General features: G+C 39.9%; 2 protein-coding genes across 5 annotated transcripts in view; one reads left to right on the top strand and one right to left on the bottom strand.

The window, feature by feature from the left end:
• The window catches only part of ARFIP1 (ADP ribosylation factor interacting protein 1), a 57,561-nt gene extending 37,332 nt beyond the window's left edge, over positions 1 to 20,229 (bottom strand). The window contains exons 1-3 of one of the 4 annotated variants that reach the window (XM_067468696.1): positions 20,069 to 20,229; positions 17,416 to 17,574; positions 7,455 to 7,534 (exon numbers count right to left, since the gene is read on the bottom strand). In XM_067468696.1, the coding sequence (XP_067324797.1) occupies positions 7,455 to 7,532 (78 nt within the window). In that variant the 5' untranslated portion in view covers positions 7,533 to 7,534; positions 17,416 to 17,574; positions 20,069 to 20,229. The remainder of the gene's footprint in view (positions 1 to 7,454; positions 7,535 to 17,415; positions 17,575 to 20,068) is intronic. The other 3 variants (XM_060778833.2, XM_060778835.2, XM_060778834.2) reach the window with 3 other exon arrangements.
• A 3,892-nt stretch (positions 20,230 to 24,121) lies between these two features.
• On the top strand, positions 24,122 to 26,143 carry TIGD4 (tigger transposable element derived 4). Its single transcript, XM_060776198.2, has one exon. The coding sequence runs from the start codon at positions 24,128 to 24,130 to the stop codon at positions 25,472 to 25,474; it is 1,347 nt and encodes a 448-aa protein (XP_060632181.2). The 5' UTR covers positions 24,122 to 24,127; the 3' UTR covers positions 25,475 to 26,143.
• The last annotated feature ends 1,208 nt before the right edge of the window (positions 26,144 to 27,351 follow it).

Here is a 27,351-nt window from a genome sequence, read left to right as displayed (position 1 = left end):
GAACCCTGATTTTACACTTCAGGATAACAATTTTATGAAACCTACCCTATGTACAATTTTATGAAACCTACCCTATGTAAGTCTAGAAATTTTAATTCTAAAAAACTAACCCAAAAAATCTGGGTTGGCTTATCAACAGGTCAATGTGAGTATTGTACCTTAGGTTTTATGAAATAAAGGAGCATCCCCTTTTCTGGATATAGCGGTGAAAGGCAAAAACTAGGTCAGTCCTAGGTCAAACCAAAGAAGCACTGCCCCACTTTATTTTCTCCATTGTGGCACCACTTTTGGCTCTTCTGAATGCTTGGGCAGAGAGATGGCAGCGGCAGCTGGCCACAAGCCACCACTGGTGTTTTTCCCTTTCCATGTAATTACCCCGACTTATTCACAATTAATAGTAAAACCATAATTTTGAGCCTAAACATGTCCCAAACCAGTGTTTCTCACCAAAGTCCATCAGAAAATATATATTTCTGATGGCCTTAGGAATCTCTTTGGCAGAGAAGGCTGAAGCATCTTCCTTTTTGGAAACAGAGGGCAAATCCTCCCACCAAAAGCCTTCCTCCTGCTGTGATTGTAGGTGAACTATAAAACAGAGCAACTACAATTCCTAAATGTCAAGGTGTATTTTCCCCAACTCCACCAATGTTCAAATTTGTGCACACTGAGTATTTGTGCCAAGTTTGGTACAGACCCATCACTATTTGTGTCCACAGTGGTCTCTGGATGTAGGTGAACTACAACTCTAAAATTCAAGGTCAGTGTTCACCAAAACCTTCCAGTACTTTCTGTTGGTCATGGGAGTTCTGTGTGCCAAGTTTGGTTCAATTCCATTGTTGGTGGAGTTCAGAATGCTTTTTGATTGTAGGTTGACTACAAATCTCAGCAACTACAACTCCTAAATGACAAATCAATCTCTCTACCTCTCTCCAAACCTTACCAGTATTCAAATTTGGTCATATCGGGTATTTGTGTCAAATTTGGTCATATCGGGTATTTGTGTCAAATTTGGTCCAGTGAATGAAACTACATCCTGCATATCAAATATTTACATTACGATTCATAACAGTAGCAAAATTACATTTATGATGTAGCAACAAAAATAATTTTATGGTTGGGGGTCACCACAACATGAAGAACTGTATTAAGAAGTTGCACCATTAGGAAGGTTGCAAAACACTGTCTTAAACTTATACATGATATCCATTTATACCTATGTCGCAGATATCCTCCAGCCAGATGCTCAAAATCCTACCCTCCAAGTCTCTTCAGCAATTGAAGTTCTATATAAGCTTTAGGACTGCAACTTGCAAGATCCCTCACTACTGGCTATGCCATTCACAGCTGACTGGACTACTCTCCAGCAACATCTGGAGGCCACAGTTGTTCACCCTCACTGTAAATCAGTGGTGCCAAACTTGTGGCTCTCCAGGTGTTCTTGGCTTCAGCTTCCAGAATTCCTGGCCATTGAGCAAGTTCCTTAGGGTTTCTGGGAGCTGGAGGCCCAAACATCTAGAGCGCCACAAGTTTGACACCTGCACAATAGTTGGTTACCTAATGTAATGACTAAGCTATACAATAGCCAATGCCACATAGTTACTGCACCAGAGACATTTCTGGCACTCAGTTTAACTGTACAAAAACAATTCCTGGGTCACAGAAGATCATTTCTGTAAACAAAAGATAACCGCAGCAAAATAGAAGGCTAATATATCAGGTATAATTAATCTGCCATTGATTGTATAGTCTCAATATTCAGTGCCTGGAGGGCATACCAGTGCATCCTATCAAGCAATTAATACACTGTCAAGTTGCCAAGCAGAACTAGGATTTGTACTATTGCTCTTTAAATGCATACATAGGGCCAGAAGACATGGTTCTTTTACTTCATGCTGTTCCCATACAAGCCTTAGGGGTCCTATAATAAGTTTGGCACTACTGATTAATCAGAACAGATGTACATTTTTGATACTGTACTTCAAAGGTATTCATTATCAGTTTATTGGCAAATCATTTCCTCTTTCATTTAACACCTGCTGGTTGTAGGAGTCTGACTCACGTAACTATAGTGTCTGTTTTCACAGGTTATTGAACAAAGATCAAAAGCCTAATGCTTTAAGCCCATAAGAATATAATACATTATTACTACCTTGGCTTATCTTAACAAAGCTAGCACATGTCCCATGGGTCATTGCAGAGCTCTCTGCCTTCTTGACTTTGTTGGTTCATGGGACAACCTCAATGAATGGTCCATACGGCTGGCAGAAGGAAGGTTTTCTTTCCTACTGCAGCATACCTTCCCTAATGTTACTCAGGAGGTTGGGATGGGCTGCAATGCAGGGGATTGAGGAAAATTCCCCAAAAAGCCAGAAAGTTTTTATGCCACCAGGATCTCTACTCCTGGCATGTTCTTTTGTCTGATATCTGGAGACACCATCTCTTCTTCAGTTCTTCCCACCCCACAAAAGTATTGCCTGATTTGTATTTGATTTGCCCTGTGTTGTATTTTGGTGAGAGAGACATAAAGGAAAACAGGGTGCAAAGAAGCCTACTATATAGTACAAAACCAAATTATTTTTCTGGCCTGTTTTGTTTGTATGCAATACAAACATGTCCTTATTTTGTTTCTAAAACTGGAGTAGGCGTACAGGTAGGATGCACCCAACTGACAAAAATCATGTGAGATCTTTGGCAAACCTGCCAAGAAAAAAAAGGGGGGGTTGCTTTCCACTCATACAAGATAAATCTGTTTGGTTTGAGCAGCTAGTCTGGCAAGCTATAAATCCAGAAGAAATACTTGCTCTAACAAGTCATTTGTGGCATGGCTGCACTTGCTTAACATCCCTACACAAACATTTTAGTGCTGTTTAGCTGAGAAATAATGACTTTCCAAATATTTATGATGGCATTTAAATTACAGCCAATGTAATAATTAAAATTGTCTTGTCTCTACCAACAACTTAATCTGGGGGTTTTCTTGGGACCCTCTTCCTTTGGTGTTTGTGTGTGAAGCACACATGAAATAGTTAAGACAACATTTTAAAAGAATTCTTAGACAGCCATTCACCCTGTTTTCAAGGCAATTTACAAAATTAAAACAAAATTAACCCTGTAACACAACAAATGCCACACCACAAAAATTGGTAGAATAGAGCTGTTTCATTCTCGGGAAGCCTGAAATGTGAATAATATTGGTCAGATAGTGCCCTCAAGTGGCAACTCTTATGTACTGTGCCCATTTTTGAATTAATGTAGAAACTGGCCTGCCGCACCCCTAAAAGCACCAGATTTGAAGGCAGTAGTACATTATTTTGCAAACATACAGTAGTAATTATTTTGCAACATAAATGTTTAAATCTCTCTCTCTCTCTCTCTCTCTATATATATATATAGATAGATACCATTGCCAATGCATTGCTAACTCATTGCCAATGATGGGCAATGATCATGAGTAATCACAAGTCATTTTTAAAGAAAACATTCCCAACTTCAATAATATTTTTTTCACCAATTGTTCATTCGTTCAGTCGTCTCTGACTCTTCGTGACCTCATGGACCAGCCCACACCAGAGCTCCCTGTCGGCCGTCACCACCCCCAGCTCCTTTCACCAATTAAATGTCCACATTTCATCATTTAAATATACTAAAATATTTATTTCAAAAGGTAATCTAAGGCACAGAATCTTTTAAAAAAAGTATTTCTAGCCTCAAATATAGTCCCTACAAGAAACTTTATAACTCTGGTCTTGAACCAAACCAGTTTGTAAAGCTATTCCAAAACTGAAAACTTTAATTTGAAGAACAAGTATCAGTCTATGTGTTAAGAATACACATTATGCCAGTTACCAAATTGATAACTAAAGCATATAATTATTTTTCATTGTAGGGCCTAAAATTCCTTAAGAACATGAGATCCTGGCTGATCTTGAAAGCTAAACACAGTGAGTGCTTGGATGGGAGATGGTCAACAAATGCCAGGTATTGTAGGCTATATTTCAAATGAAGAAACTGTTAAAACCAACCCTGGATATTCCTTGCTAAACAAACCCAATGGAATTCGCAGGGTCAACAAAACTCAACGTACAACTTGAAAGTGAATGCACACTTACATATTTCAGATGCTTCTCCTAAATATTCTTTCACTGTACATTTCCAGCTTTGAGTGAAATATTAATAAAGAAAAAAAACCTACATAAGCAAGATTTTAGTCTTCACTGAAATTAAGGAACATGAATAAGGAAGCTTAATTAACATCTCATTACCAGGGAAAAATCTATATTCATATCTTAACTTTATCATCCCTGTCAATGATGAAGATAGGATGAATCATTAATATTATTCTTTTTTTAAAGGAAAACCGCTTGCATTTTCCATGCAGAATTCAGTATTGTGATTATACAGTACTTTATTTTATGAAAGTAATACAAATAACTATAATTTATCGCACAGACAACAGTTCTGACAGTTACTCCTATGAGAATGTGACAGAGGACCACAACAGGCAAACATGAAGCCAGAGCAGCATACAAATTATACCTTTAAAAAAGTCAGAAAATCCATCTAGTATAAGCAGAATGCATTGTTTACAGGGATTGAACAACACCATTTCAGCAAGGGAGATGGAACAAAGAAATACCAACTGATATATATGTTTATCAAGTATGCCTCCACATATTCTTTTTTGTTTAAAATGAAATGTAGACTTCCCTGCCACACTATCAATATACATTATAAATATCCCAAATAGGGAAACAAACAGGACTGATACCTGTGGTTTTATTTACCCATATCTGACAATATATGCTCTCTCTAGGCCTTTCTTAGGGACTCTGGTATGTCTCCACACAAAATTGACCATAGAGTCACGCTGGAAGACTTAGTGAGACCATTTCTAGTGCATGCTTTTACCTAAAGTTGTTTGTTCAATAGGGTTTGCTATTATCCAAAAGTTTCACTTATCACAGTAAGATCCGGAATGTATCCCCTACAGATACAGGGATCATACTGTAATTAGTTTTTCATGTATGTTATTTATACAAAATTCTGTTTAAGAACACAAAATACTCTCATTCACTTCAGTCTCCAGTTTCATGAATCACAATTCAGTCAGAGAAATCTACAGCTGAAATGCAAAGAGAATTACCAGCTGAACTAGTATAACACTTCGCTTCCCATTGTTTTAGTTCAAAACAAAATATGAACACCCAAGATTTATGCATGTTCAGTCAGAACAAGTTCCAGCAAGATGTGCTTCTAAGTAAACAGGCAAAGAACTAGACATAAAGATACATTGTCTACTAAGAATATTCATAAAAAGAAAATTATTTTCCCTACTATATGGGTTTAAGAAAAATCCACAAAGCAAGGATTCCTAATTTGCCCTCCCTTCTCCTGTGAGGACTGCTTGAGCATTACCAAATATAGAATAGCTGAGTATTAGCTTTCCTCCTACTTCAAAATAGCAGTGGTTGGTTTGTCATGAAAAAACAAACAAACAGATGAAATACATACTTTCTCATATAGTGGTCATATTTAATCACCAATTCTACATCAGGAGGCCAGTTATTGTTAGCATTTACTAAAATATTAATTTATATGGTTTAGTTATTATAAATATAACACATGCTGTCACAGACATAAGGCATTCTTTTCTTTCTTTTAAAAACCTGATGGCTTCACACTACAACTTTTACAAAGTTTCTGGAAGCTCTAAAGGTCACAAGGGCTTCCAAAGTTCAGTCTGGAAGTCACATAGGGCATACTTTATCCATCCAAATATGGCCAAATTGGGCTTAGTCTTAACTATATTTACGAAACACATTTACAACTCATGATTTATGTAGCCAACGTGTTTTCATAAACTAGCAGCTAAGATTAATTAGGCCTTAGGGTTCAGAAAAAAGAAACATTAAAATTACAGTGAAACAGAAGGTTCTGATCACCTCCTAATTGCATCAGAGGAGGGGAGACAGCATACAAGTCCATGGCTCACTGGGGATGGCAACACTGCTTTTGACAACTCCAGGCTTCTGTAGTTGCCATACTTCAGTGGAGAACTATTAGGGAAGAAGCTTCTACAACAGTCCAAACCTCCTCAATGAGGCTCAACACTTACTGACATCCACTGCGTTAATGCTAGGAACGCTATTATAGTATTGCCATTTGCAGGTTTAATGTTTCTTTATGATTCAATAGAGAAGCAGTATAAATATAAGTGATTTAAATGCTGGAGTAGGGACTCATGAGTGGGGGGAAAACAGAGGGAACTGTCTTACTTTGTCCCCTACCATTTTCCCCAGTCTTCTTGGGTGGTCCACCTTTCCCTGTTTTAAGCCGTAACACTTGACTCCTGAAGATGGATTTTTGGCTCCATAAGTTATGGAAACAGAGTGCCATGGACTCACATCGGAAGTGACCTTATGTCATATGGGACTCTCCAGTACATGGAAGCAGAGCCAAAAGTCTGTCTGATGAGGTCTTAGGACGTTGAGAGCAGCAATAGTCAGCACAATGATGATGAATGTCTGGAATTTCAACAACATTTTGAGGGCCACCTGATTCTCACCCCTGCTCTACAGCCGTATTAACATTACAATGAGTTCTAAAACCCGAGAAAGCAATGGCAATTTTAATTCAACTAGGTCCAATTTAATCAGCTAAATTTATTCTAAATATCTTTTATATTAACATTCCTCATTTGAAAGTCTACTCGTGGCCTTCTTATACTTACAGAACCAAGAAACAAACACTACTTGAACACTCTAATTTTGTAATATATACTTTAACATGGGATTTTGTTTAACTTTAAAGTCCTGTAAAGCTCCCCCTCCCCAACACTGTTCTAAAAACCACTGATAGGCTTTGGTACACCTACCTATGCAAAATTAGTAATAATACAAGGGATAAAATGAAGATGACTCTGTCTTTATTCTAACAAAAATCTAGAAGCAACAAAGCAACTACTTGATATAAAGTAAACATATCTCATCTGATAGTTTGAAATGTCTATGCATCTGAATAACATAAAAGGTTTGCTAGGTTCCTAAGCTCAACACAGCATTTTGCAAGAAATAATTTAGTCGCCAAGGGAGAAGCTGTGCACTTTACATCAGCCTTTCCCAACTGTTACACTTAAGCAACAGTGAAATACAATTCCTGTGATGCCCAACCAGTATGCCCATTTGACTGATTAAGATTTGAGATGAGAAAGGCAATATTTCTCCTCCAAAATAACAGCTTGCTAGCTATAAGAGGTACTTTCTGAAGGACTTTTCCTCCTTGACAAAAGCTCACAACAATCATTAATGATTCATCAATGGCTATGAATCCATGTTTTTTTAACATATATTTTCTTGTTATATGTTAAAAAAAATAGAAAGTTCTTTTCCAGTCTGAGCCTGTCACGGGATTGGTTGATTTTCAAATAGCCACTACCACATGTATCACCCAATCACCTCAGAGTCAGACTGGACGTCTTCTGGAGCCTGGTGAGGTCCATCAACAGTTGTGGAATTGTCGCTGTGTTCTGACATACCTGGAAATGAAATAATATAGCATGCATTAAAATTCTCTCAACTAAACAATTTATTTTAAGGAAATTTCTTAAGAACCTTGATGATCTCTGCTAAACCAATACACACAGGACACAGACAGACACTACCATTTCCTTCAATCAGAAAAATTCAACTTCAAAATATGGTGCCAAGCTCTTTCATAATAGCACAGTTATTGTAATGCTTTCAAACATATAAACATTTATAAATGACCTTTTAAATTTTAATTTTAAATTATCTACCAAAAACAAAACTACAAATTCTATTTGTAGATCAAAGCATTTGACATCTAATTAACAACCTCTAGACAAATGCAAGGTCATCAGGTCAAATTGCTCTATACCAGCAGCTGGAATAATTTCGGTATCTACTATGATATCTTGATACTTAAATTTCCAGACTTACCACGTTTTTAACAATGATAATCTATTTCATTTCTACAAGTGCTATTTAAATGTTGATATATATATATATATTAGGCCTGGGCGGTTTCGTTCGTTAATTTTGTAATTCGTTAAATATTCGTTATTTTTAGCAATTACAAAACATATTTTCAAAACCCGGAAGTGTTTTTAAATATCGAAACGGCATCCTCCATCTTTTTTACGGGCTTCCGCCTGTTTTGGAAATGATGTTTTAGGGATGGAGGATGCTGGGTGCGCCGGGAGCCAATCCGGCGCTCCCAAGCACCGTGGCTCATTGTTATTGGGCGGGCTGCCCTTTAAAAGGGCTCTGCGTGGCCGCAGTGCTCATTGCGAAGGCGAGGAGACGGGAGGTGCGGGAGGGAGGCTTGGCTCTTGGCTGCTTGCTTGCATTCATTCATTGCTTGTGCTTGCATTCATTCATTCATTCATTCATTGCTGGGAGCAGCGGGGAGGCTTTGCCCTGTTTTCGCCCCACAACAGGGTAGGGCAAGCATTTTGTTAATTTTCCATTTTTAAATATTTCTGAAAAAATATCTTTCTTTTATTCTTAAAAAAATTCAAAAAATATTCTAAAAAAAGAAAAGACCCTTGTGTGCCTGTGTGTGTGAGTTTGTCCCTGTCCTGTGGCTGTGTTCGCTCCACAACAGGGCAAGCATTGTTAATTTTCCATTTTTAAATATTTCTGAAAAATATCTTTCTTTTATTCTTAAAAAAATTCAAAAAATATTCTAAAAAAAGAAAAGACCCTTGTGTGCCTGTGTGTGTGAGTTTGTCCCTGTCCTGTGGCTGTGTTCGCTCCACAACAGGGCAAGCATTGTTAATTTTCCATTTTTAAATATTTCTGAAAAATATCTTTCTTTTATTCTTCAAAAAATTAAAAAAAAACAAACAAAAAAACAAAAATTAACGAAATTAACGAAATTTCGTAAATGCTGAACTTTTTCAAAGGAAAATTTTGTAATTATTTTAAATATCGAAATGCAAAAAACCCCCAAATACAAATCGATTTTAGAAACAATTTTTTGCGTTGTTACCCAGGCCTAATATATATATATATATATATATATATATATATATGCTGCCATTACATTTTTACTTATTGCAGGGAGCTGTAGAAATCGGCCCGAGAAAGAAATACATTATTCCAAACATTATCGTCTTTTTTAAAATGGAATTTTCTTTTAACTGCTCCAAAATCTGAGTTGTTCTTTGCCTGTAAGTTTCAAAGAGGAACATTTGGTAGGAAACTAAAAGAAACAGGAAAGCTCAAACAAAAAATCAGCCCTAAGGTGAGTGTGTCCTTTTGAACATGTGGGAAAAGAAGAACCACTAAGACATAAAATCAAAAGAAAAAAGAGGCAGAGGGAGTGAAAGGGAAATGTGCCTATTTGATCTCTTAACATTTTACTGTATCCTGGAAACTCACTGGCAGCCAGTGGAGCTGTTTAAACAGGGAGGTTGACCACTCCTTATATTGTGTCCTATCATTTCATTTAAGTGGGAACATATGGTAGGCATGGATTGCAGCTTTTGGCATGTAAATACAGTTGAATGTAAGAGTTCTAGATTAGCTCCAGGAGTGAACACCTCAATTTCATGCTTTCAGCACACAATATTAAGGAGAAAACAAGTGAAATATTTTCACTTTGCAACTTTCAATTGCATTTCGTTGAGGAACAGTGACATTAGTGTCAACATTATACAAAAACATTCCGAAACGTTTCTACTAGACCTAATTAAGAATATTTCTGGCATTTAGTCCATGTTATCTACACAAAGCAATGTCTGCTACAATTAACATGAAACTGAAACACATGTATAGACTGAGCTACACTTTGCTGCCCTACATTAGGAAAGAAAATGTATACAGCTTCTATTTTCTGTACTCTTGAGAATCCACTACTAGTTCTAATGCTGTTAGAAAGGAAGTTCGCACTGGTACAGCCACCAATCAATCAATCAATCTAATATTAACTTTGATCATTCTTTTCTAGTAGGTTAATAGTGATTCAGGGCCTTCTGTTCTCAGCCCCAAACTGATTTCTACATGAGAAAGTGAATTATACATCTTTTTACAAGAAAACTCCTACATCCTCTTCTCTTCAAATCCATGTCTGACCTACATTTACTTCCTGAAAAGAGGAATCTCTCCTAGGATTTTCTGCAAATATAAAAAAAATATTATTTATTGCTCCATTTAAAACATTCTAAACACATCACATGTTTTTGTGTGTGTCCCAGAACATTAACTTCTACAACAGCTGCTGACCTACAATGAGATTCTTTCCGGAATCTTTTCTAGCTCTACTCAGGAACAATGGGTATATCTTTGCTTCTTGTTTGAACCAGCATTTTTGGCTGGTTTAGCTGAGAACAGTTTCAGAATGATGGGTTATGTTTTCCTCAGAGTGAAATAAGTTACTTACAAAAAGCAAATGACACATGTAGTATCTCAGAAAAACCTAAATCTATAGCCAAGGGGAAAAAATCCAAAATCTCGAATACTTTCACGATGCCAGGGTTCTGGATTCTCCAAAACACTTCAATAACCTGGACGGTACACAGCACATTGAGACTGAACACACATTGAGATTGAATATTGCTGTTTTATCTACAGCAACTGTTGTATTTTATTGATTTTATGATGTTGTGTTGATTGTTTATTGTCTACTCATATGTTTTGTTTTGCACTTGTTGTATTTTGCATGTCACACCTTGAGTGTTTTGTGAGCCGCCCAAAGTCCCTCTGGTAAAAGTTGTTGTTATTATTATAAGACATAATATACAAGTTGTTTTTATTATTATTAGAGATAAAAAGCTGACTTTATGGTATAACCAATATGCCTACAATTAATTACCAGCATCAATTCCTTCCCACTCCCTCTCATCCCTTTCTCCTATGTAGTGTGTTATTTAGTCTGATCGGAAAACTGAAAGGAGTTTGTTCACTATTTTGTAACATTATAGTTGGGTCTAATAAAGATATTATCTGGGCATGATCCTGGGTCAAGCTCATCATGATAATTACATGAAATTAAAAATTAACCACTGAAAAAAATGTAAATAGCCCCAGGTGGAGGAAGCAAGGTAGAGAAAGGATGATAACAACTACTCTTCTTCTATGATTCTACTAAAAATACTCTTCACGTGTTTGTGGCAATTTCTATCCTGGGGTTAAATAAGGAGCAAATGGTGAGGTTATTGAAATAATCAGGCATCCTAGTTATAGGCACATTGTATTAGCATCACATCACATTAGAAACTTAATTAGTTACAAATTTCAACTTATATATTCTGAGCCCAAGGAAACTGGTGGCTAGGAGACAATGCAAAGCTTACCCATCTGGTATTTTTAAAGTCATTTTTTACAATGAGGTATCCTAAATACCACGAAGGCACCAAATCGCAGCTAATCTATGGAAGCTAAGCAGGGTCAACTCGTGAATGCCATTGGATCCCCCACATACGACCTAGCAAAATTTCTTGCTGCACAGTTACAAAGCCATATTGGGCTCACTACACACTACATCAAGGACTCAGCCCACTTTATAGAAAAAATCAGCAATCTCAAGCTAAATACCAACAACAAACTGATCAGCTTCGATGTGGTATCTCTATTTACCATGGTCCCGGTAGCAGACACCATGGTACTCATCAACCAGAGGTTCCCAGAAGACATCACGGCTCTGTTTCACCATTGCCTCACCACCAGTTACTTTCAGTGGGACAATGAATTCTACGAACAGAAAGATGGAGTAGCTATGGGGAGCCCTCTCAGCCCGGTCATAGCTAACTTCTACATGGAACACTTTGAAAAACAAGCCCTGGAGACAGCAACCAAAAAGCCCACTATATGGTTCAGATATGTGGGTGACACCTTCACTATTTGGAGCCATGGAGAAGAAGAACTCAACAGGTTCCTGGACCATCTTAACAGCATCCCCCCAAAAATCCAATTCACAATGGAAAATGAAAATTAAGGAAGACTGCCTTTTCTAGATGTCCTAGTTATCCGCAAACCAGATCAACAATTGGGTCACACCGTCTACAGAAAACCCACACACAGATAGATATCTACATAAAAACTCCAACCATCACCCAAGTCAAAAAAGAAGAACCATTAAAGCCGTGGCAGACCGTGCAAAAAGAATCTGCGAATCCCACCTCCTCCAAGATGAACTGAACCACCTCAACTGGGCTCTCCAGGCCAATGGATACTCCACCTCAGACATCAGAGAGCTTCAAGACCAAGAACAAGCCACGAGAGTAAAGATGAAGATCCACCCAGAGGAAAAGTGTTCCTGCCATACATCAAGGGAACCACTGACCGCATAGGGAAGCTGATGAGGAAACACAACATACAAACAATCTACAAACCCACCAAGAAAATCCAACAAATGCTACGTTCAGCAAAGGACAAGAGGGATCCTCTCACCTCTGCAGGAGTCTACCGTATACCATGCAGCTGTGGACAAGTCTACATAGGGACCACCAAACGCAGCGCCCAGACACGCATCAAGGAACATGAAAGGCACTGCAGACTACTTCAACCAGAGAAGTCAGCCATAGCAGAGCACCTGATGAACCAGCCTGGACACAGCATATTATTTGAGAACACAGAAATGCTGGACCACACCAACAACCACCATGTCAGACTACACAGAGAAGCCATTGAAATCCACAAGCATGCGGACAATTTCAACAGAAAGGAAGAGACCATGAAAATGAACAAAATCTGGCTACCAGTATTAAAAAACTCTAAAATTACAACAGCAAAACAACAGAGAGGAAACAACCAGGCACATCTTAACACCTCTCAGCAAGAGATTTTCCCAGGCTCAGGCAGGCCTTCAAATGCTAATGAAGGTGGTCAGTTGAAACATTCACACCTAGCTCCAGCAGAGAAAAGCTCTTTGCCCCACCCCAGCCATTCCACAGATATATAAACCCATTGTCCTAATTCCAACAGACCTCACTACCTCTGAGGATGCTTGCCATAGATGCAGGCGAAACGTCAGGAGAAATGCCTCTAGAACATGGCTCTATAGCCCGAAAAAACCCACAAGAACCTAGGGTCTACTCTGTTTAGTACTTTGGTCAGACACCACAAATTAATACCAGGTGCTCTAGAGACTAGAGCATGGAGCATTGCATTCAAACTGTAGGGGGAAAATTATTTCATCTAAACATTAGAAAGAACTGCCTGACAGTAAGAGCTGTTCAACAGTGGAATATGCTGCCTCTGAGTGTGGTGGAAGAGCTTTTTCTAGAGATTTTAAAACAAAAGCCGGGTGGCCATCTGTTAGGAGTGCTTTGAGTGTTCCTGCACGACGGGACTGGACTGGATGGTTTTTGTGGTCTCTTCCAATTATATGACTCTACATATCATGAATATATGCGCACATCTATGTCTTCGTTTTAAAAAGCAACCTGAGTTATTCCACTTGATGCACAATGTCCATCTCACACACCCCAATTTTAGCACATAGTGAGTACCTCTCTGTTGCACTGAGCCTTTAAGCTCCACAATCTGCATGTCAATTTTGGAGTGCAGTGAATTTTAGTGGTATTTTATGTTACCAGATATGTATTATTTTGAACTTAAATGGGTTTATTATAAACCACTCAGATAGTGTTAATATTATAGTTAGTCCATATCATAGGTCTGTTATATTTCCCTACATCACTTTAACTTTCTTTTTCTGCAACCCCTGTTAAAGGCACTGACTGCTTACACTGATCCTGCAAATCTCTGATATTCTACTTGCTGTTAAGTCACAATATTCCCACAGAAGTTCTTGGTTTTTTGAAAGGTTGTATATCAATCAACCTTGTTAAACATTCATATCATTGGGACCTTGCTTTACTGTGTGTCCAGATAAAGTAACTAAATTAGACCCGAAACACAAGGCCAAGATCATCATCAGCCATCCTTATGCAATGTGAGCGTCCTTCATAGAGGGCCTTGATTTCTTGTAGGTCAGCTACAAATGTGTGCATAAGAGTGACATTACATGTTAGTTCCAACATCCCACTGTTAAACAGTTCTTCTGGATTCTGAAATTTATCTTTAGTTGAACAGAAATAGCAAGATCGATTTCAAAAAGTGAAGTAGTGACTACCAGTAAACTCTAGAAGTCAGGAAATTAGGCAACGTTACCTTGCAAATTAGTACATTTCACAGTGATTGTGGTTTTCCATGATTCTATGCATTTCTGACGTATCAAACTCAAGGTTCCACAAATATGGTCATTAGTAGCAGTTACTTAAAAATGGCAGCATAGCTTGTTGTTTTTACATTACAGGAGAAGAATGGTGCAAAAGCCTATCATTTGAAACTGATACCAGGCTACGTTTTGTGGTATAATTTACCACTGGTTTTCTCAACCAAAGGCATAGCTAAGGTAAATAAGAGATTTTATGACATACTTTTAGCCATATGGTGCCTATTCGAGCAGCTACTTCTAAATATCTATGCAGACCATACATAAAACTCTTATGGCAGCAAACAGGCTATCCGTTAAAAGGATCACAGTTCTTATTTTTACCACAAACTCTTCAGGAAACATGCTGATCTACTTGCATTTGTCTCCTAGTGCATCTTGTTCTGCATATCATAACTTTATATTACATTTTAGCAATACTGCGGGTGATTTATTAATATCACAACAATTGACAGATTTCCCTACTTGTGTTTGCTCAGAAATAAGCCCCACTGAGTTAAATCTATACTCACTCCAAAGGTGTGCATAAGTTTGCTCTCTGGGCTTCTAATAATGTGTTCTGATATCCAAATTAGTTCTAATATCTCAAGAAACAAAGTGAAAGAACAGAGAACACACATGTGTCCAGATGCAGTGTTTATATTTACTGTCAAATTATAAAACCTGCCATTAGATTTGTGTGCTATCCCCTCTTATTTATTTCACTGGAAAGCTCATGTGCAACCATCAGAGACTTCTAGCCTGTTTCCTGCCATGCAACCCAATAACATCAAAAATAAGAACTGGATCCAAAACAGTTTTGCAGAATTCTGTTCACGCTGGAACAAAATAAATACTTCAAATTGCTTTAGAGATTTGGGGAATTAGAGCAATATGACACATTGTTGCAGGGAGGCAGAAAACCTGAAATGTCACTTTCATTATTTTCTTTCTCACTTCCCTCTGTTACATCCCAGTAGCTTCTGTTCACAAAATGGATCACCTTAATCCAACTTCATAATTTATAATTGGTTGATAAAATGGCAAATTGTAGTCAGCTAAAAATAAAATCATAAGTTTCATATTACGGTGGGTCCTCAAGGTTTGCTTTTTGGCTTTTCTTTTTTTTTTTTGGCGGGGGGGGGGGTATATTTGAGACATTAACAGTGGAATCTAGATGTGGAATCTGTAAATAGAGAGTTGTCTGTACAGTGTGTGGATAAGGAAGAAAGCATATATGCAGAAGGATCCTCAGAGTTTTTTTCATGCACAAACATTTCTAGTAGTTCTACATTAAACCTACACTCAAGCAATGATTGTCTTGGAAATATTTAAGTAGAACATCCTCAAGATCGGTGATTCTTAACCTGTGGGTCCCCAGATGTCCTGGCCTTCAGCTCCCAGAAATCCTAACAGCTGGTAAAATGGCTGGCATTTCTGGGAGTTGTAGGCCAAAACACCTGAGGACTCACAGGTTGAGAACCACTGCTCAAGATGGAAAGCCTTTTGAGCAAGAAAAAAAAGGGAATAACATGAATATATTCAAATCTTTTAAATGCTTCGGCTGAAATACTCCTCACTCACATCACTTCTACCAATCTAGAACATATGCCTTATAGCTGATATGCAACACGGCAGGGATGGGGAACAAGCAATTGGCGAGAAATAGGCGATTGTTGTTCCCAGCTATCCTAGTCTGAGTAGCCAATGGTAAGAAATGTCAATAAGTGCAATTCAACAATGTGGAGCAATGCATAACACCCATTCCAGTAAGAAAGGAACTGCTATAAATTTTCAGATGTAAAACATTTGCTCCAACATAACCAAGTAAATGTAAGATTGACATGTAAATCCATTATAGAATAATAAGCAGACTGCTGCACAAGGATCCCTTTAGACTGCTATGTGGGTTAATTATTAACTGGTAGGCATGAGCCCCTCCCATACCTTAACCCATTTCATAACACTTTTGTAGGATAAATGATTTGACAATCACATATGTCAACATGAAGATCTGGAAAAAGTTGGAATATACATGGGTTGCAATAAGAGCATTATACAAACTCCAATAATATGTTTTTTAAAAAGACCTCACAGAATTGCTTCATTCCTACGAATCTAGCAGAATGCATGCTGTGAGTGTATATGTGCAGCACTCTAAGTCTCCTTCGGGGTGAGAAGGGCAGGATATAAATGTGGCAAATAAATAAATAATACATTGCATAGTAAAATCCCTACTACTCTCTAGCATCAAAAGTCTAGTTATAGGAAAGCAGAAAATAAGATAAATCAAGTCCCATACAGACATAGCCCATTGGGCATTTAAGTTGGTGAAAGGTAGTGATCTGAAAAGTGTGACAAATAACCAAAGCATATTCTGCATCAACATGATTGCCACTCTTATGAGTTCAGTAATGATTTTTCTCACAACACATAGTGCAATCAAATATACAACCAGTCCATGTAATCAACTCTGGTTACCTATTTCACCTACTGAGTGAAGAGAGTGCATACCATCCTACAGAAATTTACAAACTTTTTCATCTTTTTTCATGAAATAAATACAGCTATTTGAGGTTGAAATCCCAAACACCACTGTCTACAAGCTGCATCTAGCAACGAGGTAGAGGGCCTAAATATGTACATCAGAAACATTACAGATCTTTACAATACTCCAAAATTGTCCACATAGGTGTCCAAGAGTGTCCCTTCTACTTTAAGATGGTTTGATATATATTTTTAAAATTTCATACACAGAATTATTAAAAACCATATCTATAAAATGACCTATATGTGGAACAAAATGAGTTTGTGTTAAGACTTGGATCCCATTTCCAAAGACATCCCCTTGTGCACATATATGCAAATGAAAGCATTCCAAAATACAAAAAAAAAACCCCTCTTCAATACACTTCTGCTCCCAAACATTTTAGGTAAGAGATGTTCAACCTGTATCTATGACACACAGATAAAGACAGATTGTCATGCAGCCTGAAAAGCTGAAAGCTAAGGAGAAGAGCACCTCTCTGGGAAATGATAACTGAATACATCTTAAACTTTTCCATCTTCTGACTGAATTATCTCAGCATCAAGCAAACTAAAGAAACAAAGCAGGTCAAAGGAAAAAGGAGGAAAATAATAGAAGGCACTTTAATAAGAACAGCTATATTCTTTGGCTGGGCAAAGCACTTCCTGCTCTTCCCCCTCAAAGACACACAACCACCATTGCCCTACCTGCCTCTTGAAAGATTATGAAGTAGGTGTGTCCCAGAATTAACTTTTTTTCTCCTTCCTGGCAAGTTTCCCTGCAGTTTGTTCTTTCTTCAAAGCCATTTATTGAATAGAAAACACTGTGACACTCTGCCTTTATATAAAGTGCTACATGCAAGGAAACTGGTGGAAACAGATAAGAACAGATAAGCTGATTAATGATCAAACATTTTCAGAATATAGATCCCTCAGCCATGGAATCAAATGTAGCAAATTCCTTAATCTACAAAATTTAAAACCTGCATTGCCTGTCATCAGTATGGTTATGGATAAATTAATTGAACTTCACATTAGAACACATACTCATTTGTTAGAGGAGCTTTAACTCAAGAGCACACTTTCACTAACAGCTGCCTGACAGGCACTTCCTCCCCTCATACTAGGAAAAAGCAGCACTTGTTCAACCTGCCAAGCAAAATTTCGGTCCCATCCACATTGACCATATAATGCAGTATCACTGTGCAGATCATCATACAGGAAATCCCAGAACCAGTTTGACACCCAGATTGTGATTTTACAAACCACAGAGCACTGATGTGTATTAAGGGCTTTCTTTTTGCTTGCTCTTGTGGAACTTTGGCATCTGGCTGAAGCAGTCTGAGGTTTCTTCTACACTGTCATATATCTGCTTTGAACTGGATTATATAGCAGTATAGACACAGGCCCCTTCCACACAGCTGAATAAAACCCCACATTTTCTGCTTTGAACTAGAATACATGTAGTGGGGACTCAGGGCTCTTCCACATAGCCATATAACCTAGAATATCAAGGCAGAAAACCAGATTATCTGAGTCCACACTGCCATATATTCCAGTTCAAAACTGAAAATGTGGGATTTTATTCAGCTGTGTGGAAGGGGCCTCGCATAACTCAGGGCCCTTCCACACAGCCATATAATCCATAATATCAAAGCAGAAAACCCCACAATATCTGATTTGAACTGGGATATCCAAGTCCACACTGCCATATATTCCAGTTCAAAGCAGATATTGTGGGGTTTTCTGCCTTGATGTTCTGGAATATATGGCTGTGTGGAAGAGATCTCAGACAATCTAGTTCAAATGTGGATTATCTGCTTTGATAATCTGGATTACATGGCAGTGTAGAAGGGGTCTGAGGATAACTTCAAACTGCAGATGATGGAGACACAGATATGTAAAGCTGTGCTTCTCATGTCATCTGAGGGGCCATCCAGACAGGGCCTATATCCCAGGATCTGATTTCTGCTTTGAACTGGATTATAGGAGTCCGCACTGAGATCAGATCCTGGGATATAGGGCCTGTCTGGAAAGGTCCTAAATGATTACTTTTTTTACTCCACTGGGACAGGAACAAGCACCATATTTATGTCCTTTGGTTACAAAATTGGGGACAAGTAGCACTGTTAAACCCTGTTTAAGGAGCTCCATTGGCTGCCGTTTACCTACCGAACTCAATTCAAGGTGCAGGTGCTTACCTACAAAGCCCTTAATTGTTTGGGACCTGCCTACCTGCAGGTAGACTGCATCTCTGTCTATGAACGCATGCGCTCCCTTCATTCATCCGGGGAGGCCCTGCTCATGATCCCGCCGGCGTCACAAGCGCGGTTGGTGGGGACAAGGGATAGGGCCTTTTCTGTGGTTGCCCCCCGACTTTGGAACACCCTCCCCAAAGACATCAGATTAGCACCCACGTTGGCAGGCTTTAGGAAGAGCTTGAAGAGCTGGCTGTTCCGATGTGCCTTCCAGGAATAGGAAACTTCAGCACTATGTCTCAGAAGCACTTTATTAGAGTTTTAAGATCCTCTGCACATTGCACATGCCCTGAAATCCAATATGCTGCCTATCACACCCAGCACTTTTAATCTGTACCCACTACTTGGCCCGGCCTTGGTTTTACTGTGTTTGTGATGTAATGTTTTGTTGATATTGCTTTATGTTTTTGATTTGCTTTGAGCTGTATTGTTTTATGTTGTTGTTTTGTTGAGGCCTCGGCCTTTGTAAGCCACATCGAGTCCTTTGGGAGATGCTAGCGGGGTACAAATAAAGTTTAATAATAATAATAATAATAACTGTGGTGCTCTGACAAAGGGTGCATCCAGACCAAGCAAGGGAAAAACCAGTGGGCTGTTAGGAATTGTGGGAATTGAAGTCCAAAACACCTGGAGGGCCGAAGTTTGCCACTGACTGGTCTCCACTGTAGAATGACTGCAGTTTGACACCACTTTAACTTCCATGGGAGCTGTGGCTTTACATGGCCTGTAGCCTTCTCTGCCAAAGGGTGCTGGTTACCACACCGAACCACAACTCCCATAGTTCCATAGCAGCCCAAGGGGCATCAAAATTGCATTGATTCCTACAGTGTAGACGCACCCAAAGGGAAGTGTAGGGAATGGAGGGCGCCCCTCCCTGCTCCTACGTGGCCAAGGCCGCTTGTCCATCTTGAGAAGAGCAGCTGAAGACAAGCCAGGACAGCAGCCGGCCTCCCCTCTCCACCCCTTGGAGGCGGGGAGGAGGAGAATGACGGGGGAGGCTGAGGAGGACATGCAAGGCCTCAACCAGGCCCCACCGGAGGGACTCTTTAACTCAGGAAGCGGCTATTCCCCGCTCCGCCACGCCCTCCATCTTCCCTCTTTACCTTCAGCCCGCCGCCTCCTTCTCCTCCTGCTGCTGCTTCACCACAAGAAGGACGTCAGAGAAGTCCAGGTCGCTCCGGCCCCGTTTCCGCCTTCTTTCCACTCCCCCCTCCACTTCCCCTCACAAACTCCAGCGCCAACCGGAACTGCCTGGCCGGAAATAGAGCGGCGGGTTGTCACTCTACTGCCTCGCCGCTCGCATAAAGGGGCCACGGTGTTCTTTGGAACGTGGCGCGTCGCCATAGAAACAGCATCCGGGTCTCTCACTCTTCCCTCCCATAGTCAACATTTCCATGGCAATTAAAGGGAAATCAACAGTAGCATCATAACAGGGTTGGGAGAGAAAAGGCTTGCAATCCCTTCCGCAAAACTATATAAAATCCCACATTATCTGCTTTGAACTGGAATATATGGCAGTGTGGAATCAAGATAACCCAGTTCAAAGCACTTATTGTGGGATTTTCTGCCTTGATATTCAGGGTTATATGGCTGTGTGGAGTATATATAAATAATAATAAAACTTTATTTATACCCCGCCTCTATCTCCCCAAGGGACTCCGAGTGGCTTACATGAGGCCAAGCCCAACAACACATCAGTAACAAAAAGCAATAACAAAAAATAACAACACAATTAAATAAATCAAATTTGGCGGGGACGAGAGACAGGGCCTTCTCAGTGGTGGCCCCTCGGCTATAGAATGCCCTCCCTAGGGAGATCAGATCTGCTCCCTCCCTCTTGACGTTTCGGAGGCAAGTTAAAACGTGGCTATTCGAGCAAGCGTTTACAAATACAGAGTAGCTAATACGGGAAATCGAATGACCTGACAATGGAATTGGACAATGCCTGAGAATAATGAGACGCTGATGATATCGTTTTTATTGTTTTTATGATGTCATATACTGCTCAATGTTTTTTGTCTATCATCTTTTATGTATACCGATTTGTTGGAAAACGCCTTGAGTCGCCAATTGGCTGAGAAAGGCGGTATACAAATACAGTAAATAAATAAATAAAAAATAAATAATATAAACATTACTATACAAAGATTTAAAACCTATGGGCGGGCCAGATGTAATCGTTTAAAAATTAATAATTATGCTGATCATGAACAGGTAGGATATATCTAATAGGAGGGTTTTAAAAAACAGATAGTTAAAGCGCTTTTGAGGACATTTTGCTGGGAACTGTTTCCTTATTCTGGGAAGGCACACTGGAGCAGCCGTATTTTCAGGCTCCTCTTAAAGACTGCCAATGTTGGGGCGTGCCTGATGTCCCTTAGAAGTGAGTTCCAGAGTCGGGGGGCCACCACCGAGAAAGCCCTCTCCCTCATCCCCACCAATCGCACCTGCAAGGGCGACGGGAGCGAGAGCAGGTCCTCTCCAGATGAACGAAGAGACTGTGTGGGTTTATACATGGAAATGCGGTCACGCAGGTAGGCGGGTCCTAAGCATAATAAATTGTGGCAAGTTCTTGGTGGGATGGGCATACCAAGTCACCTTGTCTGTCTCTTGAGGAATCTGTCTGACGACCAAGTAGCAATAGTAAGAACTGACCATGGAACAACAGACTGGTTCAAGACTGGGAAAGGCGTACGGCAGGGTTGTATACTCTCACCCAACCTATTCAACTTGTATGCAGAACACATCATGCGATGTGCAGGACTTGATGAATGCAAGGCTGGGGTTAAAATTGCTGGAAGAAACATTAACAACCATAGATATGCAGATGATACCACTTTGATGGCCGAAAGCGAGGAGGATCTGAGGAGCCTTCTAACCAAAGTGAAAGAAGAAAGTGCAAAATCTGGGTTGCAGTTAAACATAAAAAAACAAGATTCTTGCAACTGGACTGATTAATACCTGGCAAATACAGGGAGAAATTGTGGAGGCAGCGACAGACTTTGTATTTCTAGGTGCAAAGATTACTGCAGACGCAAACTGAAGACAGGAAATCAGAAGACGTTTATTTCTTGGGAGGAGAGCAATGGTCAATCTTGATAAAATAGTGAAGAGTAGAGACATCACACTGGCAATGAAGATAGTTAAAGCGATGGTATTCTCCTTAGTAACCTATGGATGTGAGAGCTGGACCATAAGGAAGGCTGAGCGAAGGAAAATATATGCTTTTGAATTCTGGTGTTGGAGGAAAATTCTGAGAGTGCCTTGGACCGCAAGAAGATCCAACCAGTCCATACTTCAGAAAATAAAGCACTTCTGCTCACTGGAGGGAAGGATATGAGAGGCAAAGATGAAGTACTTTGGCTATATCATGAGAAGACAGGAAAGCTTGGAGATGACAATGATGCTGGGGAAAATTGAAGGAAAAAGGAAGAGGGGGCGACCAAGGGCAAGATGGATGGATGGATGGTATCCTTGAAGTGACTGGCTTGACTCTGAAGTAGCTGGGGGTGGTGACAGCAGACAGGGAGCTCTGGCATGGGCTGATCCATGAGGTCATGAAGAGTTGGAACATGGCTGTGTGGAAGGGCCCTAAAAGTGTACCTCATAAAACCTTCAGAATAAAGAGATTTTCCTTTTTCGCTTTTTGATTTTGCTTTATGACTCCCTGCTAATACAACTAGGCTGTGTATGCTTCCCCTTTTCCAAGATTAAGGAAAAAGCCAGATTTGTTTCCAACTGCAAGAGTAATGACGTTTGATATCCCTCTGCTATGACTCAATGCTATCATGGGAATTGGAGTTATGTGAGGAATCAGCACTATTTTAGCAGAGAAGGCTAAAGGCCTTGTAAAGCTGCAACTCTCATGTTTCTGTAGCATTGCATTGTGGAAGTTAAAAGTGGTGGTAAACTACATGAAGTACATACCTAAAGGCTTTGAAACTCACGTGGTTAGTGGCAGGGGCCATTTTCTCTACACATGACTGGCTTTGGTGGGAGAAAGATCCTATTGTAGTGTATTGGTGACTTCCCATGCACAATTCTAGGAGAGATATTGTCCTCAGTCAACAATGGCAGGGGCAGCACCAATTAATCATCTGCTAGTCAACCTTTTCATCTACTTTTAAAATGTCAAAGTTTCCCTCTGCACCTCACAGGCCCCTTCTACGCTGTCATAGAATCCAGATTATCAAAGCAGGTAATCTGCACTATCTGCTTTGAACTGTGTTGTATGAGTTTATACTCATATAATCCGGTTCAAAGTAGATCATCTGGATTTTTTATGGCAATATAGAAGGGGCCTCACTTTCTATCTTCGTTCTTAGTTTATTTCAGTACTTACTACAAACTGAGTCAAAATGCAGAAATGGTTTGCACACAATTCATTTGTGGGAGAAGTGATGGAAAGGTGAAAATCTTGCCATTTGATTCGTGCAAAAGTAAACTGATACAGCGTCCTGTTACCTTGTGTGCTCTTTCTCATTAAATCCTTTTACACTCTTGACAACTCTAATTTTGCTTGGCTGCATGTGTCCTGGTTTTCATCTGTGAAATGTGTATGCAATTATAACTCAAGGGCAAGATTGAACTGTTAGAGGGAGGAACAGACATGGGGTGGCATGCCAGAGGCCCATTTTAAAACAGATCTAGGGTAGCAAATAGCAGCATCAGTCAACGGACTTCTGAAAACTCTCTGCCACAAATTGTAGCTCCTTCTTTGGAGGCTTTTAAACAGAAGCTGGATCATCATCTGTCAGAAGTGCTTTGATTGTGCTCTTTCTGCAAGGCAGGGGATTGGACTAGATGGCCCATGTGGTGTCTTCTAACTCTGTGATTCTGTGTAAATAAAAAAAGCCAAACCAAAAATTGTTTTTCAAATAATAAAGAGGGCACAGAAAGGCTACTAAATTACTGTAAAAGAAATAAAAGTATACCACATGCTTGAGATTACCTTGAATAAGTTCATAGAACTGTTTTTTATTAGGTAACAACATTAGAAGATCATGTTTCTGCATATTTATGATATGCAAAAATATATTTGTGGCACTGCCAGTCTAATCATGTGATGTTACTTTATTTTAGCATGACTTCAGCATGTGACTTGTAAACCAATCTAATTAAAGCCCTTGATGGTAGCAAAGTAACCGAGCAAATGTATCTATATGCAACTGAGCTTCCCCAAGATCTCTAACATTACGATGGCGGAGTTTTCAGATGTTCCTACAACGTCGCCTGCGGCAAGAAAAAAGACAAGTTTGACAATCCAGGACAAAATTGCCATAATAGCTGCCATAGAAAATGGAAAGAAAAAGACAGAGATTGCAGGAAAATATGGCATAAAGCGAAACTCCTTGTATTCCATTTTGAAGAACAAAGATAACATTCTAGAAGCCTTTGAGTCTTTGCCATTTGATCCAAAACGAAAGAGGTTGCGTATGGCATGCTACACTGATCTGGAAGAGGCTCTGGTGAAGTGGTACCAAATGGCACAGTGTTCAAATGTACGAGTAGATGGGCCATTGCTACGCATCAAAGCCAACCATTTTGCACAGAAACTTGGATATAGTGATTTCAAATGCAGTAACGGCTGGCTAGATCGCTTTAAATCAAGGTATGGATTAGCATTCAGATCTCAGTCAGGAATTGCTACCGCTATGACTCTGACCGATGCTTCTGCAGCGGATGCTGTAACTGTTTGGCATCAAAGTATCCTGCCTTACTATGTAAAGGTTTATCGACCGAATGATATATTTAATCTGAAAGAGACAAGGTTGTTTTATCAGATGTTACCCAGTCATACATTTGCATTTAAAGGAAAAATGTGCTCAGTGGGGAAAGTGAGCAAGGAAGAATTAACTCTCATGGTTGGTACCAACATGGATGCCTCAGAGAAACTTCCTTTGCTTGTCATTGGAAAAAATAAAACTCCCCGCTGTTTTCAGAGCAGAAAGTCACCTCTTGTTCAATACCATCCCAGTACTATGCCATGGAAGACTTCAGATGTGTTTGAACAATGGCTGAACAAGCTCGATAAGAAGTTTAAAATACAGAAGCGTCACGTTGTTATTTTTGTGGACCCTTTCCCAGATTTTCCAGAGGTAAAGGATTTAAAATGTATCAAGCTTGTATTCTTTCCTTCTTGCTCCGCTTCTCGATTTACAGCGATGAAGCAAGGGATTATCAAGAGTCTGAAAGTCAAATATCGGACCCTTCTTCTCAAGAGGTTTATAGACTGTATAAACACCGGAAAGGAGTTTGCACTGACTCTGCTTGATGCCCTTGGTATGTTGCAGCTCTGTTGGAGGGCTGTATCCTCGGGGACAATTGTTAACAGCTACATTGCAGCAGGGTTTAGATCAGGCTCTGGGGGGAAAGCTTCTGTAGATGCAGAAGCTGAAAATAACTTCAATTTGACTGCATATGCACTGGCTGCAGCAGTACAATTTCCAAATGTCTTATCTTTGGAAGAATATGCTGCTTTGGATGAGGACTTGGTAACCCCCAAATGACTGATAACAATTAAATATAATATATCCAAAATATATATTTCGAGTCAAATTTGTGGAGGAAATTAAGGTAGAGGTTTTTCTGAACTTCAAAATTTTTTGCCATTACAGAATCAGGCCCAGACTGCTTTCGGCTGGATCTACACTGCCGTACAATGCAACCTGAACTGCATTATATGGTCAGTGTAGAGTAGACTCATATAATGCAGTTTGAACTGCAGTGTATGGGTCTATATCAGGGGATCCTCAAATGTTTTCAGCAGAGGGCCAGTTCATAGTCCCTCAGACTGTTGGACTATATTTTGGGGGGAAATGTATGAATTCCTATGCACACTGCACATATCTTATTTGTAGCACACACAAAATGAAAGAACAATAAAATATGAAGAACAGTTTTAACCAACATAAACTTGCCAGTATTTTAATTAGAAGTGTGGGTCTGCTTTTGACTGATGAGATAGTCAAGTTAATTAGGATTGTTGTTGTGTGGCTTCAAGTCGTTTAAAACTTAGGGCAACCCTGTGTCTAAAGTTTAGCGCAGGGGTCAGGTAAATGACCTTGGAGGGCGACATCTGGCCTGAGGGCCTTAGTTTGAGAACCCCCAGTCTTCCCTTTGACAATATAATACAGTTCATACTACATTATATTGAGGGAGACATAGTTTAAAATGGAATTTTCAGGGATTTCCCAATGCCCATATGTCCTTATGGTTTGAGAAAAATTGCTGCAGAGAGTGAGGCCGAGCGTGGCAGGGGGTCCTGCCTTCTGTTGGTCTGCACTGCAGCGGAGAGTTCCGCAGTTCCTGGTTGAAAGAAAAACGGGTGAAATGTGGTCCTGCAGGCAGCTCAATAATAAGACTGCACTCAGCCTCCCTTTGCTTTCCCTTCTGCCTACATTGTAACGTTCCCCTAATAAGGCACTTGACACTTGCAACTTTTTGTCTTTCTGCATGCTACTTTTGTATCCTTCCCTGCTGCTATAAATTCTAAGACTGTCACCTCCTTTTCTTCGTTTTGGGCTCCTTCACCCCGGGAAAAATTAGTTTGTTCCAAGTATTTTATCTTGCAGAGAAACAGCTGATTGTCGGTCTGGCTGGGCCTTCCGCTTCTCCACGGCGGTGCTCGCTCCCCCTCGATCCCAGGCCCCGGCTGGGAGAGGTAGTTTTCAAAGGACATTGCCCCACGTCTCACTGCCAGGGAACCTTTTCTTCGGACCTTTTTTGCCCTCACTGATTGACTTCCTGCCTTCCTGCCTTGGACTGTTTTCCTGCCACATTTCTGGACCCAAACCCCGGACTGGGCTTGTCTGGAAGAGCAAGCAGCCCCCGCCTGTGTGTGTGCCCTTGCCAAGAAGATCATACCTCAAGAACTCTGATGGATTGCTTTTATCAATTGTTGTTGCTTCTAATAAACTTTGCTGGGATGGGGATGGGATGGGGACCCCTTTATGAAATCTATGAGCTTATGAAAGTTTATGAAGAATGTATGTGAAAAGTTTATGATATGAAATGAGATGTACCCTCACCCTCTTTCCCTACTCTTTCCCTTTGAACTTTACCCTACAAAAGTATGTGACCTGGGGCTACAGTAAGGAATCCAATTTCCTTAGAAGAAACTCCATTCATATTGACATTGCATGGATCAGGGCTGACAATATCTTAAGGCTTTGTTTTCAGAGTCAGACAAACAGGGCCAAAGATTTGTCAGCCGAAACCCGGAAAACGGACTGATTAAATCAATCATGGTATTTGTGTACGCTCCTTTGTGACTAAGGACCCCCTTTGTCCACAAGGTTGAGATCCAAATGCCGCCCATAGCCCTTCCTTTATGCCTATACACATCTGCTATCAGAACTCAGGAAATCCCTTGTTTCCCCCGTCC

Source organism: Anolis sagrei, chromosome 5 (assembly GCF_037176765.1).
Source record: "Anolis sagrei isolate rAnoSag1 chromosome 5, rAnoSag1.mat, whole genome shotgun sequence".
In the NCBI taxonomy this organism is placed as follows: Eukaryota; Metazoa; Chordata; class Lepidosauria; order Squamata; family Dactyloidae; genus Anolis; species Anolis sagrei.
The sequence above is the reverse complement of the archived record's forward strand: the minus strand, read 5'-3'. Positions and strand labels throughout refer to the sequence as shown.

Coding starts and splice junctions, on each gene's coding strand:
- TIGD4 (XM_060776198.2), top strand. CDS start 24,128: ATGCAACTGAGCTTCCCCAAGATCTCTAACATTACGATGGCGGAGTTT.